This window comes from Cladophialophora bantiana (genome assembly GCF_000835475.1).
Source record: "Cladophialophora bantiana CBS 173.52 unplaced genomic scaffold supercont1.2, whole genome shotgun sequence".
Classification (NCBI taxonomy): Eukaryota; Fungi; Ascomycota; class Eurotiomycetes; order Chaetothyriales; family Herpotrichiellaceae; genus Cladophialophora; species Cladophialophora bantiana.
In genome coordinates, this window is record NW_015971576.1 from 168,488 (window position 1) to 182,050 (window position 13,563).

General features: G+C 50.4%; 5 protein-coding genes across 5 annotated transcripts; 3 read left to right on the plus strand and 2 right to left on the minus strand.

Moving 5' to 3' along the window:
• Positions 1-839: 839 nt before the first annotated feature.
• Positions 840-3,143, minus strand: Z519_01065 (uncharacterized protein; the record flags this gene model as incomplete). The annotated part of the gene is made up of 2 exons (XM_016758822.1): positions 840-2,275; positions 2,324-3,143. 2 exons carry the CDS (start codon positions 3,141-3,143, stop codon positions 840-842), a joined length of 2,256 nt encoding a protein of 751 aa, XP_016624150.1.
• A 3,748-nt stretch (positions 3,144-6,891) lies between these two features.
• On the plus strand, positions 6,892-7,207 carry Z519_01066 (uncharacterized protein; the record flags this gene model as incomplete). Its single annotated transcript, XM_016758823.1, has 2 exons — positions 6,892-7,057; positions 7,113-7,207. 2 exons carry the CDS (start codon positions 6,892-6,894, stop codon positions 7,205-7,207), a joined length of 261 nt encoding a protein of 86 aa, XP_016624151.1.
• A 718-nt stretch (positions 7,208-7,925) lies between these two features.
• On the plus strand, positions 7,926-9,107 carry Z519_01067 (uncharacterized protein; the record flags this gene model as incomplete). Its single annotated transcript, XM_016758824.1, has 3 exons — positions 7,926-8,002; positions 8,078-8,321; positions 8,373-9,107. 3 exons carry the CDS (start codon positions 7,926-7,928, stop codon positions 9,105-9,107), a joined length of 1,056 nt encoding a protein of 351 aa, XP_016624152.1.
• A 663-nt stretch (positions 9,108-9,770) lies between these two features.
• Z519_01068 (uncharacterized protein) lies at positions 9,771-10,403 on the minus strand (the record flags this gene model as incomplete). Its single annotated transcript, XM_016758825.1, has 2 exons — positions 9,771-10,273; positions 10,337-10,403. The coding sequence occupies 2 exons, from the start codon at positions 10,401-10,403 to the stop codon at positions 9,771-9,773; spliced, it is 570 nt and encodes a 189-aa protein (XP_016624153.1).
• A 1,765-nt stretch (positions 10,404-12,168) lies between these two features.
• Positions 12,169-13,165, plus strand: Z519_01069 (uncharacterized protein; the record flags this gene model as incomplete). The annotated part of the gene is made up of 3 exons (XM_016758826.1): positions 12,169-12,460; positions 12,521-12,579; positions 12,635-13,165. 3 exons carry the CDS (start codon positions 12,169-12,171, stop codon positions 13,163-13,165), a joined length of 882 nt encoding a protein of 293 aa, XP_016624154.1.
• Positions 13,166-13,563: the final 398 nt, after the last annotated feature.

A 13,563-nucleotide genomic window follows, 5' to 3' on the forward strand; every position in this document is an offset into this window, starting at 1 on the left:
AGGATGCAGAAAAAGACGTGGGAGTTGGGATCGGCGACCCACAAGGCGAGCAAGAAGGACCTCCTGCCATGACGTGGACAGGATCACCATCAACATCCTCAATACCAGGCCGGGGCCAACAATTAGCTGACAGGTTGACACCTCTGGCCCACAACAACACGTAGGAAACTTGGATACTGTCCGGGACGTTGTATATCTCCCTACTGGCTGGCGGAAAGAGGATCGCTCAAGCTGAGAAAGTCCGTCACCGACGACGTCAACCGAGTAGCGAACGAAGAGAACCGTTAGGCACACCGCAAGAGATGCCATTTTGTGGCTGAAGGGTCGAAGGAACACGAGAAGGTGAGTGAGCTGTCAAGGTTTACGGCGGTTTCTGGAACGTGAGGCACAGCCTAATTCCGACATCACTTGTAAAACAGAAGCGAGTCATGGAACGTAAATAAAGCAGATCCTTGTATCACGTTCAACTTGCATGAGCAGTTCTTAGTCAGGTGCCGCAGCGAAGGAGGCCGCAGCGAAGCAGAGTGCTCGGATGTCGCCGTGTTGTGTGAGGACTGTGATATTAGTAGTGGTCATGTCTCGGAATGTTGCAAGACCTTGTGAGTTGATTCTGTAAGACCTCTTCTCCCTGCATGCCCCCGGTTGAGAGCAGCGTGGATAAATCAACCGTCTGCGGGAAAGATAGAGATACTGCAGTTATTCGTAGAAGCGATCATTCCCAACAGCAGTGAGTCAAAGAAGGATATGAACTGATTGGAGAAAGCCGCAGCCCGCTAGGTAGTTATCATTCATATCTAATTTTTGCCTATTGGTTGAAAAAAATCCCGCGGTCATGTCATTCATGACTTCGTCCTCGAGATGAAAGGGTGCTTCAATGCGTCGTTGGGCGTGATGCGCTTCTCCGGTCGCAAGTCCAAACACTTATCCAGTAGATCCACAAACAAATCCAGCTCTCTCCGCTCCTGCTCATTCATTCGCTTGTCCTTTGGAATCAGTCGGGACCTCAGATCTCTGACAGGTTTTGGCTTGATGTCTATCACTTTCACTATTGTCCGACCTGTGACCTTGTCTGTTTCTTGAGCTCGGAAGTTGAGCAGGTCATCAAAGTAATCATACGTCAAGGCACCGCGCCTGAGAAGCTTGTGGGGAAACCTTCCACGGCATTCCATGATTGCGCGAAGCATGCCATTGTTGTTGCGGCCTGTAAACAAAATCTTCCCCGTATAAAGCTCGAAAAGGGTGCATCCAACAGACCACATATCAATCCCATAGTCATAAGGAATACCAAGGATGACTTCAGGTGCCCGATAGAAGCGAGACACTAGGTATGGCGCTGTTGCATTCTCCGTGATGGGAGAGGCAGACCCCAAATCACAAATCTTCAGCGTACTCCTAACTTCGTTGACAAGGATGTTGTCTGGTTTCAGATCAGCGTGTATATATTGACATTTTTTCAGCAAGCTCAGTCCCAGAAAAAGTTGCTGTGCGTATGCTCGAATAGCCTTGATATTGATACCCACGTCTCTGCCGAACTTTTTGAGCACCTCCCGGAGGTTCATGGAAAGATTTTCGAAAACCATACAAAGGTGTCCTTTATGATCGAAAGATCGCTGAAGGCGAATGATGTGTTTCTTGTCTTCTGGATCATTGGCGGCGATGTCCTTGAGAATGTCGATTTCCTTGATTCCTGCTTTTCGCATGGTTTCGTTATTGCGGACAATTTTGATAGCGACCGGTTTGCCGGTTCGTCTATCAGTAGCTCTGACGACGGAAGAGAACATCCCTCTCCCAAGGTTTTGAGTGACATGGTAGCGGTCCTCAATTAGCTCACCAAGGATTGTAATGTAGTATCCTTCAGGATCGTCCCAGTTGTCCATGAGGTTGACATCCAAAGCTTGTGCAGTCTTTATCTCTGCTTTAGGTTTCATGGGAGCTTCGGCAAACATGTCGTCCTCATCATCCTCGTCGGCAAACATGTCGAACTCACCAGGCGCTTTGGAAGGAGGGAGAGAAGCTCTATCAGCATCTTTGGTTACTGCTTGATCTGCCTGCTCAAGAGATTTCTCGTCTTCCTTGAAAAGACGTTTTTCATGTCGTGCTCGTTCCTCCTCCATGTCCACAGTGGGATCATAATCGGCAGCTGAAGGGCCGTCTTCGGCTGGAGATCTTCTATCAGCGTTAGTCAGATCCGCGTCATTATCGAATTTGATTTCCGCAGGAGACTGTGGGGCAGAAAGGTCTCTCGGCGTCCGAGGCGAGGACGACACAGGTGATTCTGATGAAATCAGCATACGCTCGTGTCAAAAGGCAATACTGAACATACCTGATCGGCGCGGCGTTGTAGTATAGCTTTCTAGAGCAGGACTTGCCGGAGTGGATTCGGCCCCTAGATGAAGTGCTTGAACCAATAATGGCGGAGCTTGGCCACGGTATTTGTTCTTGATGGCTTCACGGCGTTTCCGCCGTTCTTCAATCAAAGCAGCCTCATCTACCACTCTGGACTCTTCGCCCTCCTCCACAATGGTGCCCACAGGAGCAGTGGTGGAATTATCGGGTCGATTCCCAGTCTGTTCCTGTCCCACGGCGTGAGATCCTGGCCGAGCCACCAAGTTAGAGGTGACTTTGTCAGCAGGAAGATCTCGTGAGGGCGCTGTTGGTGTTGTCCGTTGAGTATCTGAATGTTTGTAATTGGACTCAAACCTGCTACCTAGATCCCTGGTAACTGCAGAGCTGTTGTACATTGCATCCTCTTTACGACGAGAATGTCTGTATGGAGATCGACTCCTGCTGCGACTTCGAGAGTAGGTTCGCGATCTCTTTGAGCCTCTTTCTTCGTACGATCCGTGGCGTCGGTGCGGGTAAGTGCCATCTTCGTATCTCACAGCAAAAGTGCGCGTATCATTATGAGATCTATTTTTCGAATGGTCATAGTCGCGGGGACGCTTCTCGCCCTTGGGAGCTCGGTAAGGAGATCTTGAACGCGATCGATGTGATCTAGAGGTAGCGCTATACGGAATGGAAGATGGTCTGGAACGACGGTCAACCTTGCTGTTACTCTGGAAAGATGGTATGCTCTTTGCCTTCGATTCCGAGTCTGACGTCAAGATTTCGCCCTCAGACTGGCTCGGTGATCTTGAACCCATGATGAAGTGGTGGACTTGCAGGCCGGGAATGAGACCTAGCCTTCAGTTGAGATAAGAGCGTTAGCCAGCGGATCCTTAGACTGGAAAATTTGCAGTTGTAGAGCCCGACCGGTGTCGTCCCACCAAGTCCTCCTCAAATCGCCCCCGAGAGCATCTCACTAAGCAGGCGAGACACTGGTGACTCGGCTTGACTTGACTGAAGCGCCAGATGATAAGTGAGGAAGGAAACCAGACAAACGATGAAGTGACGTGGTTGCAAGAGATGGGGAAGTCGCCAGAAGCACCACCTAGAGAAATGAGCTGGTGCAGGCCAGATCGGCGCCAAGGCTCCCCGTCTTGCCGCCCTAGCATTGTGTAAATATTATGTACGCTTCATTGCCCTCGGTACACACTTCTCTATCGAGCAAGCTAGGTACAAAGCATCCGTATACAATACTATAAAATGTACGGACAGAAGTAATATGGGGAAAGAAACGCCACCACGTCGACTTCCCAGCCTGGTTGTACCTCCTGTTCTTTAACCCACCCGCCTCCCATTGAGGAAACTTCGGCGCTAAAGCGGCGTCACAAGTCAACTGCCTCGTTTTTGCTCTCAGTCTACTTGGTTTCTGTCTCAAGATTGCATATCTGTTCTTCATGGTTTCTCCGTGTAAGCCTTCTACCCGCGCAAAGAATTTTCCGGTAGTCCGAGGCAATGACCCGCAATGGAACCGATGAGACGTATCCAGCTGCACTCAAGACTGAGACGGTCCTGGCTGTACTCGAGATATCGACTCCGAAACTCCAACCACAGAGCATCGTCCGAGGAGCCCCTGGTTGCAGTACGTGGGAATTAGGTATCATTCTCCAAAAGGCACGAGCAGAGTGATCTTCCTCCCTCGCCATCCTCTCTATTCACTGCCACCGTGCCTCCCTCAGTAGCCCAGAGAGTTCCGCGACAGCCTTGTCCTATACGGCTCAAGTTGGGACCGCCGTCATCCAACCACTCGACATCGCCCATGTTTAGTAACTTGATGTATTTTTCACGGTGACACCGTTCTGATGTATGTTTGAGTGGCTTAAGGTGCTGAGAAATTGCTGAGCTTTTCAATCATCAGTTTGAAGTGGGATCGAAGACGGTCTTTGAAGATCCTCACCTGTACTAAAGAGAGTTTGTGGACTCCGTGGTATTCTCCACTAATCCGCCTGTTTTTCGCTCCTAGGTACCTTTCGAAGCTTGCGGTTGTTGCTAATTTTGTTTGATTTGACGTCTCTACAGTGAAGATTTGAAGGCTCAATTCATTTTAGACGTCAATGGTCTCGGCCGTCCTGTTTGGGCCCAGAAACTCAACCACATGAACTTACTCTGCCGGAACCCAATAATAATATCACCATGTCCACGACGGTGACAAACTCCACTCTCTTCCAAGCTTCCCTGGAAAATGGCAACTATTCCTCCCTCTTGCCTACACCTTACAGCCTATGCAGTTCAAAGTGCGAGTTCCGATGCTCCATCTTGTCTCGTGAACCACAAGGACCATCCGAGAAAACCGGTGGGAAAGCAATGAGCGATTCCGCAAAGAGCAATTCTCCAGCTAGAAAGCCTCAAGCGGAATGGTCAACAGGTTCGTTTCTATGCAGCAATGTGACAGACTGCAAGCAGCCCGACAAGGAAGCCTTGTCCTGCCCACAAGGCCGTACTTCGTGCCTAGATACCGGTAAGCGATTGCCTCTATCGACCAAGCTAGCCCCAGGGGATAACCCTCGATGCCTCCCTGCAGAATCCAGACTTCGACATAATAATAGGTGTTAAGTTATTACCTCTTCAGGGACAGATGCCGCATTCGGCTCCTACCGCTGGCGGACTGACTTCCCTTCCCAATCTTTCTCGCCATTTAGTAACAGCTCCCAAATTCCAGATCTCATTGACTACCATGTCTTCACTGCCTCCGAGTCTGCAGGCTTCCCAGTTGAAGGATACGGTAGAGGGGGTTGGTAGAATTCTTTCTGCTCAAGAGGCATCCTCAGGGGTTGAGAGAGTGCAAGTTGAGTCAACTTTTCTCTGATTGTGTCCACTAGAATTCAAGTAGTAAAATCCTTCTTTGTTGCTCTACTCGTCCTCGTACAATGGCGGTGACTCTGCTCTTTGTGACCATTGAAAAGATAGCTTACCATTCAAGGGGATCGAAGCCACCATGGCCTTGTACTTATCTGTGACCTGCCAAGCCAGTTCCTACGGCACTCCTTTTACTGAATCCGTTTTCAGTGATGAGATGCCTTTTCATTCTAGAGGTCGCTCGAACAGTCGGTTCTTTCAGTGTATTTGGCTGTACATGGGTCTCCGAAATGAAAAGAAAATAATCACTTCGCTGGGGCGCTACTCTTCCAATATTTCTGCGATATGAACCTGTGCCCTGTCGTATGGCCCGTCCACAAACCGTGGCTACAGTGTTATGACAACTGTTTAGTATCAAAGTGAGGGTAATGGCTTCCATGCCCTACTAAGAGTGTTGCTTCTGACGTAGATAAAACAGCTAAGGAAACGTGACAGGAGGGTGATTGCCAGCAGCTCGACTCCTGGTGGAAATCCAGATAAGGCCGTACAAGAGGTCGCGAAATGGAATGCGGTTTGCCTCGACAGTCATAGCAATCGCCATTTTGCGTGTCATCGCGTTGCGCAAAAGTCAGTCAGAAGCAGGATTCCCAAACGAGATGGTCAAACGAGCACCATTGAGAAGGTATATATATATCTCCTACTCCCAAATTCTTGCTCCGTCTCTCACCTTCCTCATAACCTGCAACAAGAAGCCTCGCGACAATACGATCAATAAAAATTTATTCCAGCCCGTTGAAAGTGCGCTCACAGGTAATCTTTGCCAGGTAGATCGAGAATCGTCCAACACTCACTCAAAGTTTCACCAAACTCCACAGCAAAGATGTCTTCTGGAATCAAGCTTCCTCCAAACTCTCCCGAGGGTAGTAGTCCACCTTCGTCGAACAAAATGCCTGGATCTGGAACCAATCCTCCTCCAAACACTCCAGACTCCGGCACTCCACCTTCGACGCCCAAGAAATGAGCGACCATCATCAACAACTAGCGCCAATCTCCCATTCAATGACGCATGGCCATCACTATCAGTCTCCATGATAGGTTGCGAACTTGCTTCTTATTGGATTCAACATCCTTGGGGGCACTGGGAATTCACAAAAGGATATGGCATGACTGGGCTGGGATCTTAGTATTTGGCAATTTTCTCTGCGGGCCTATTGGAGCCTTGAGCGGATGTGTTAGAGTTCAGGAAATCGAATGGTCGAACATCAAGAAACTAATGATCTTAGAAGATCTTTGGCCAAAGTGGCGAATCAATCAATTCAAGTAACAATGAATTTTCCGGGACTGCGTACTGCTGACGTGTATGACGTTTTCCCTGTCCGGTTGCAGAATACCGAGTTGCTAGATAGACTGCGACCTGTTTATAGGAGTCGTTGACAAAGGCTGTCTTTGCAGTTCAGGGAGTGGACTCCATGAAGAAAGGGTGGAGGAAGAAGTTCGAAGAGTCTACAGTCCATTCACCTTGGAAACCACTCAAAGAAGCCAAGATGTCACGTGCGTGGATTTTGTCAAGGCCGTTCTAGACTGCGGCAATTACTGAGTATTCTTCTTAAGTTCAACCACACCAGACATTGCAACATTTGCACGGTCGTGACGTGCAATTCTCGAATACTCGAATCCTCCTGAAGCAGCGGTGTGACCAGGACGGAATTAATTATGGGTGGACAAAGCAGAGAAGGTTGGTACATGCAAGGTTCGGAGCAGTCTGACCGGCTTCTGACATTTTTCGTAGGCGGCAAAGTCAAGCCACTGAAGGCTCCGAAGAAGGAGAAGAAAGAGTTGGACGAAGAGGACCTCGCATTCAAGGCCAAGCAGCAAGCAGGTACGGCGGAGTCGCACTCGTGATTTGCCTGGGCACAACTGAATCATTCCTACAGACGCAAAAGCCCGGAAAGAAATGGCCGACAAGGCAAAAGGGAAGGGGCCCTTGAACGCCGGCCAGCAAGGGATCAAGAAGAGCGGAAAGAAATAGACGGTGCGGACACACGGTTTCGCTATTTCGACGCCTGCAATGATTTGATGATTCGGGAGCGAGGCGCAGATGGGTTGAGCTTGTTGATTGACTAGAACAGCGATGAGAGGTCAAATTCTGAATTGACCGCACAATCCGTGTCGACAACCTTGCCCTGTGTATCCCCTATTGTTGTTGCTCCCCGTGCGATATCATGTCATATGTGACTTACTTCATGATGGGTTTTGGTAAGGCCAGCTATGCCGATTGCGGGAATGCAATACAGAGCCTTTTCTGAATGATGGGCACCCGCGTGGATTCGACTCAGATCATTTGCACAGACCCTATATCCTTTGGGAGTGGAGGCAATTCAGTTCTTTATCAAGGTGTGCACTAGGAGTCCATGGCGCAACTGAAGGCAGCAATGCAAACATGATATTGGCAGGCTTGGCGATAAACTTGAGTGTATCTGCCAAACTTGCCAGCCATACAATCACCATGTTGACACCCCTTAGGTGGATTCCGAAGCCTGAAACAATTGTTGTTGATGGGTGGTCTTGCTAGTTGCCAACGGCAAGCAGCTTTCCTCAACTCCGCCTGGTTCTTTCATCATTTTTGCTCTTTCCATTCTGGGCTTGATCTCTTCCTTTCATCCTAATCCTGCTCCATTTCCTCACTACATCCCCGGCGTCAAAGAGATCATTACCTCTTCGATATCCATACTCACTTATCCCTTGTTATGGATGATTTAGCAAGGCAACCACCTGAACCGCGCGAGGACCGTGGTCCTCGCATTCCTCCCGCAAAACTTTCAACGTGAGCAGATGGCATTGATCAGAAAACTCGCACATAAAATCGGAGCAATTTTAGGGCTAACAACCTAACCAACAGGATCAACCCCGAGCCGACAATCTCCCTCTTCTTCAGGCCCAACAAAACTTCCTCGTTAATCTCTGTTGATGGCAAGTTCTCCCGAGACGCCGCCATGATCTTCTGTGATCGCATTCGCCACGACCTGATGGAAAACAACAGCAAATCCTTCACTATTACCGGCGGCGACTTGAACGGTCTCAAGGAAGTTTTGGCTTGGATCAAACAGTGCGTTGCTGAACAGAGTATCGTCAAGTTCAGAGACGTAAGTTCCATCAGTTTCCTTTCCATAACAGAGGCCAACACATCTCTATAGCTCGACGACGACAAATCCGACCTCTTAACTTCCTACGCCAATGTTGTAATTTCTGCTTACTACCTGGGCATTCCGCCGCGCGACCTCTCCGACCATATCCTCAAACGAATGTTCGCCATCGCTCGTAAACAACTCATGAGCTGGGAGGAAGTCGAGTGGTTCTACACGACCCATTCGCTCGCGACACTCCCAGCCGAGAAAGAAAAAGCCATCCGTGAAGTGGCTGCCACTTCTGTTTTCTGGGCATGGTGGAATGGCAAGCTTGACGAGAACGAGACACCAGAGGAGATGATGACTTTGAGCGTGTTGAGGCAGGAGAACAGCAAATTGGATCGGGATTTGCATGATTGGTGTTGGAAGAACGAGGCAGAAGTGAGGCAGAAGTGGGAGGAGAAGGACAAACTCAAGAAGTCTGCTCGTCATGCGAATGGCCATCGCAGTGAAAGTGAATATGCGGTTGACGGCGCCAGTGAAGGTGGATATGGATCCGGATGGGATGAGCCAGCAAATGCGACTTCCACTACAGGAACCAATGGCTGGGATAACTTCAGCAGCGAAGAGCCCCTGGGCCCACCCAACTCAACGGTGACCTTGGACTCTAGCGTTGACATGGGATCTGATGGTAGGAACATTTCTGCTTTGCCTCCTCTAGACGAAATGGACGGGATCAACGGTGCCGCTGACTGGGCTGAGGAGGTCAGCGAGGTTACTCGGTTCGACAGCTCGCAGTGGTAGGACCATGGGTACCAATCCGGCGACAGTGCATATGCAGAAGCACCAGAACTGTGAGCAGCTGTTTTCAGCGGCCTGTTTGGGGAGACCCGGGACAGTACCGGCCGATCCGAATCGCTCGGCTTCATTTCCATAGATCTTGTGGTCCCCGGAATTGTCGGCGAAGGAAATGCACAGGCAAGGCAAGGAAAACCAACTCGGACTCGAGCATAATATTGTGTATGTATGACTGACTAGGCTGGTTCATGGAAGAGTACTATGCCACTGCAGGTGAAAAGTCTCTCCCTGTGTTTGTTCGAATAGGGGTGAATTCCTGCCAGTACATGTCGATGATCAGGAATAGCAAGAGAAACAATCATGCTGAACCAACAATTTTAATGGTTATTCTCATTCACTTTGCCATTTTCCCGGTCCTTCACTCTTGGCTCATGTGTTTCCCATTCACTATCCAAAACTGCAGCTCCGCGTGTACATATAAATTAGGTATTCACACTACTCATGCAACTTCGACCCTCCGCCAATGACAAAAAGAGCCTTCGTGTACTTGGAAATAGCGGTGTCGAAGATGAAATCCCTGTCGCCTGCCCTAATACCAAGATACGAGCCATGGTCGAACAGGGAGTCCGAAGGCTAGCCAAGATAAAATGCCACACAACGGACGCCTGCTTAGTGCTTGACAGCTCCCAAAACCCCAGTGAGAGTGTCAATCAGTCCGGAAACAAGGGACTCAATCTCAGACAAAGTGCTAGTGAGAGACACAGTGGATGCCAGACTCTCCACGCTCGACAGGAGGTTCTCGAGTGCGGCGATGACGCTGTTCAGCTCGCTGTCCAGAGTGCTGTCGACGTCCACGCTGCTAACAAGAGAGTTGACCTCGTCAACAACCCCTTCCAGGGTCGATACGACCGAGTCAAGCGTGCTGGCCAAATCGACTGATTCCACATCGGCGAGCAGGCCGTCGATGGTGGTGGTGAGGCCTTCGACAGTGCTAAGAACAGTAGGGAGGATGCCCGTCAGGGTGGTAGCTACTTCGTCAACAAGGTCACCGGCGATATCAGTGACGCTGGAGAGATCTTGTCGTTTGCGAACTGGGAGAGAAGGAACGATGCCCGAAAGGTCGAGGTCAAGGTCCTCGACAGGTTCGAGGGCTGTATCGACAAGCGTGGTGGCTGAGGTTTGACTTCAGTATGTGGATGTGGATGGGGAGAGCATCATTGACGTGAGGGACTTACGGTCCAGAGGCAGTGCCAAGGCGGAAGCGGTGAGGAAAAGGCTGGCGAAGATAGCTGTGCAACGCATTTTGAACGTGGTATTTGGTTTGTTGGAAAGACTTAAGCGTCAGTTAATGTGAAAGGCTTGGAATAGAGCTTTGTTCGAATGAGCGACTGGGGTGAGTATGTGACATGAGAGAATAACTCCAATATTGCTGATGAGGAGGAGGATGAAGAAGGATCTCTACATTTTGGCTTGAGATTGAAGCGTTTAAATACATCCATTGTCGTTCCCTGGAAATGGCATCCTTTGACTGAGGTCAACTGCAAACAGGAGATGAAGCGGACACGCCAGTCATTGACGGACGGTTTCGGCAAGACCCAGTAGTAGCGGTCTACAAAAGGCTCTTCTGTACTCGGTAGGTAGTTCACGACCCCCAGACCTGGGATTTGTATGATGAGATTGACCTGATTTTCTGCAGATCTCCATGGTTCTTGGTTAGAGCTGGTTAGAAGGAGAGACAAGACTTAACGTCGTAATCTTCAATCTCCCGAATCGGGACAGATCTGCCGTCCATATTCCCTGTCCAACGGGGATGATCGACAGTGGTGGATACCAGCCCCAGATTTCAGGGGTTACTACTCGGGAGGTAAAGGCGCGTGCAGGTTCATGGCCCAACGGCTCAGATGACGACACACCTCCAATGGGTACATGACGAGGCTGAGGCTTGTCAGAAATGCCCAGCCAGCCAGTTTCACGGAATTTTTGACCGAATACGAGGCGGGTGGCGTCTCGAGGTAGAAACGCCGAACGTGGCGATGCGTAGGAATTTTGAACTTCTGCCTGCTGAAAACCACCCGATTAGAGATGATGTTGAGGATCATCAGCTCCTGGCACATCTCGCCCACCTGTTTCGATTGAATATCGTCGACCGGGGTCGCTTCTTGGCAAGCTGGTGAGACACCGCCTTGTGGAGCTGATTTCAAAAGTCAAAAGTGATGGCAGCTCTCAAGTTACATTCAGGGCCGCGGTCGAGGTTCATGGTGAGAAACCATCGACAGGATAATCAGGGGATGCACATGGATTGAGACCATGCTCAAAATCGGGTTGAGAGTGATCAATTTCTCACAGCAGCTCACTTCTGGCGGTGGTTTCCAGTTGAGGAGTATCTATTACCTCAACGCCGGCGATCTTCTGTCGAAATGTGCAAGTGTCAGGCACCCCTCTAGCTTTCCTCTCAACTTCGACATCGAATTGACTAAAACATCGACCAAACCCGTCAGCGGCAGAATGGACAGGGGGGTGCAGCCTGCTGAAAGGCATTTGCCGATCAATGGCTTGCGGGTTAATGCTGCAGAGCGCGGGTGCTGACTGGTCCGAGGAGCTTCGTGACGTCTTGGGAGAAACAGATCAAGGCGTCGGAGGCGTCGGGTGGCTGCCATTTGAAGGACCAGTTGACAGCTGTTGATATGGGATTACCCCTGAGGCTGGTGAGAAAGAGAGACAAACATCCATCTGACAGCAGCAGGGACTGAGAGCAGGCTGAGAGAGGGAAAACCCTTCACTTCATGAATCAACTTGACGTTGTTGAGGATGAGCAGCGCCGCGAAACCCAATGCTGAGAAAGGTGAACTTGAAGTGCGAAAAAGTGGCGGGCGCTCTTTCCGCCGCCCTCACTGTTTTTCCACCGGGGCAGCGACTTCCCTCTGCGGCAGGCAACACAGCTGTCAACTCTTGCAGACTCACGACAGCTTCTTCACTCGCATGTGTGGCCTCAACCTTACCATGTGAGAGTCTGCATTCATTTTCCTCCGGTCCATCGCCCGCCAGCAGGACATTCACTTGCATCCAAATGGTTCCACCGTCTCTGTCGTTCTCGTTCGTGCCTCTGCTCGTGGGCATGCACTTGTGCCTTTGCCTTGCTGACCTCAATCCTCGTCAATCATGTAGCTCGGGATATCATCTCTGCTCACCTGACGGCACCTCCACAAGGGATGTGCCCGAGATCGGTCCCGGGCTAGCCAGGCTTTATCTCAATCTCATCCAAACAGTCAATCCTCAGTCTGCGCCAGCCCATATCGTGCCACTCGGCCGCGGGTCAGCTTCTGTTCACCGAGCAAGAGAAGTGCCGGGTAGCCTATGTTGTAAGCCAGGCTTTCGACGGCATTGATTCAGCGCGAGGAGCTAACACAACTAACACTGAGCAGGTGCCGAAACCACCCAGTGCCTTCTTGTGCTCAGCTACAACGTTCCATTGTGCTGGGTACCATTCTTCTCTCCTTCCATCTCGACTGCAGACTCATCCTTGGTGTTTTTAGGACAAGTTCACGACCGACTATTACCTCCCCGATGGCTCTTATGGCTCGATTAGCTCTGGGAATTATACCACTCCCAATGGAGACCATGCAAACCTGATCACGGGGAGTTATCGGCTGGCGAATGGACAGTCAGGGAATATCTACCAAGGAGACACGCTCGAAGAACCGAACACCTCAATGTTGGCGGTACCAACCCCATGGACTAGTAAAGGAGTCGGCTCTGCAATACCAGCAAGTGAGGTTGGATCTCAAGCATCCTCCAATTTCACGAGCATGCCACACTTGCCCACCCTCACGACCGGCTCCGCGGCCAGTACCAGCAGTAACTTGGCCACCGTGACAACTCTCCCTGGAAGCACAGCGGCTTCGAGTAGTGCGCCACTGGCAACAACACCGGCCAGACCGAGCGAACCCAGCATCAAGCCGCCCGTCACGAACATTGCATTGAGACACTCTTGTTGTGGCCTGAATCACCTGTGGAGAATGATAATGACCTTTGCAGCTGTCACACACCTTGTGACACACTGGTGAGCGAGCAAGAGAAGAAATTCTGTACCCCACATGAAAGAGGAAGTCTGGTATCGAATGCTATCATGTGGCTGCAAATGGTCGGGCTGGCGCGATCCGGGATGCTGACTGTGGAGTCATCTGGACCCGGGGTAAAATCTGCTGGACAAATGATGGATGGTGCATGACAATGTCGAATTCTTTGCGTGCAAAGGACAGCCACTATGCTGGCATAGGAGGAAGGTAATGTTGAACAGACGCTGTGCATGGTCCTTTCATTGTTGTATCTGGCGGTGTTCTATTTAGCCGTATATCAGTAATCATGTTCTCGTGCCTCTCTGCCCAAAACAACAAAGACGCAGCCGAGTCAGCAGCCACCAGCTGTATTCATGTTCATCCTAATAAAAATCCACCGACCCGAC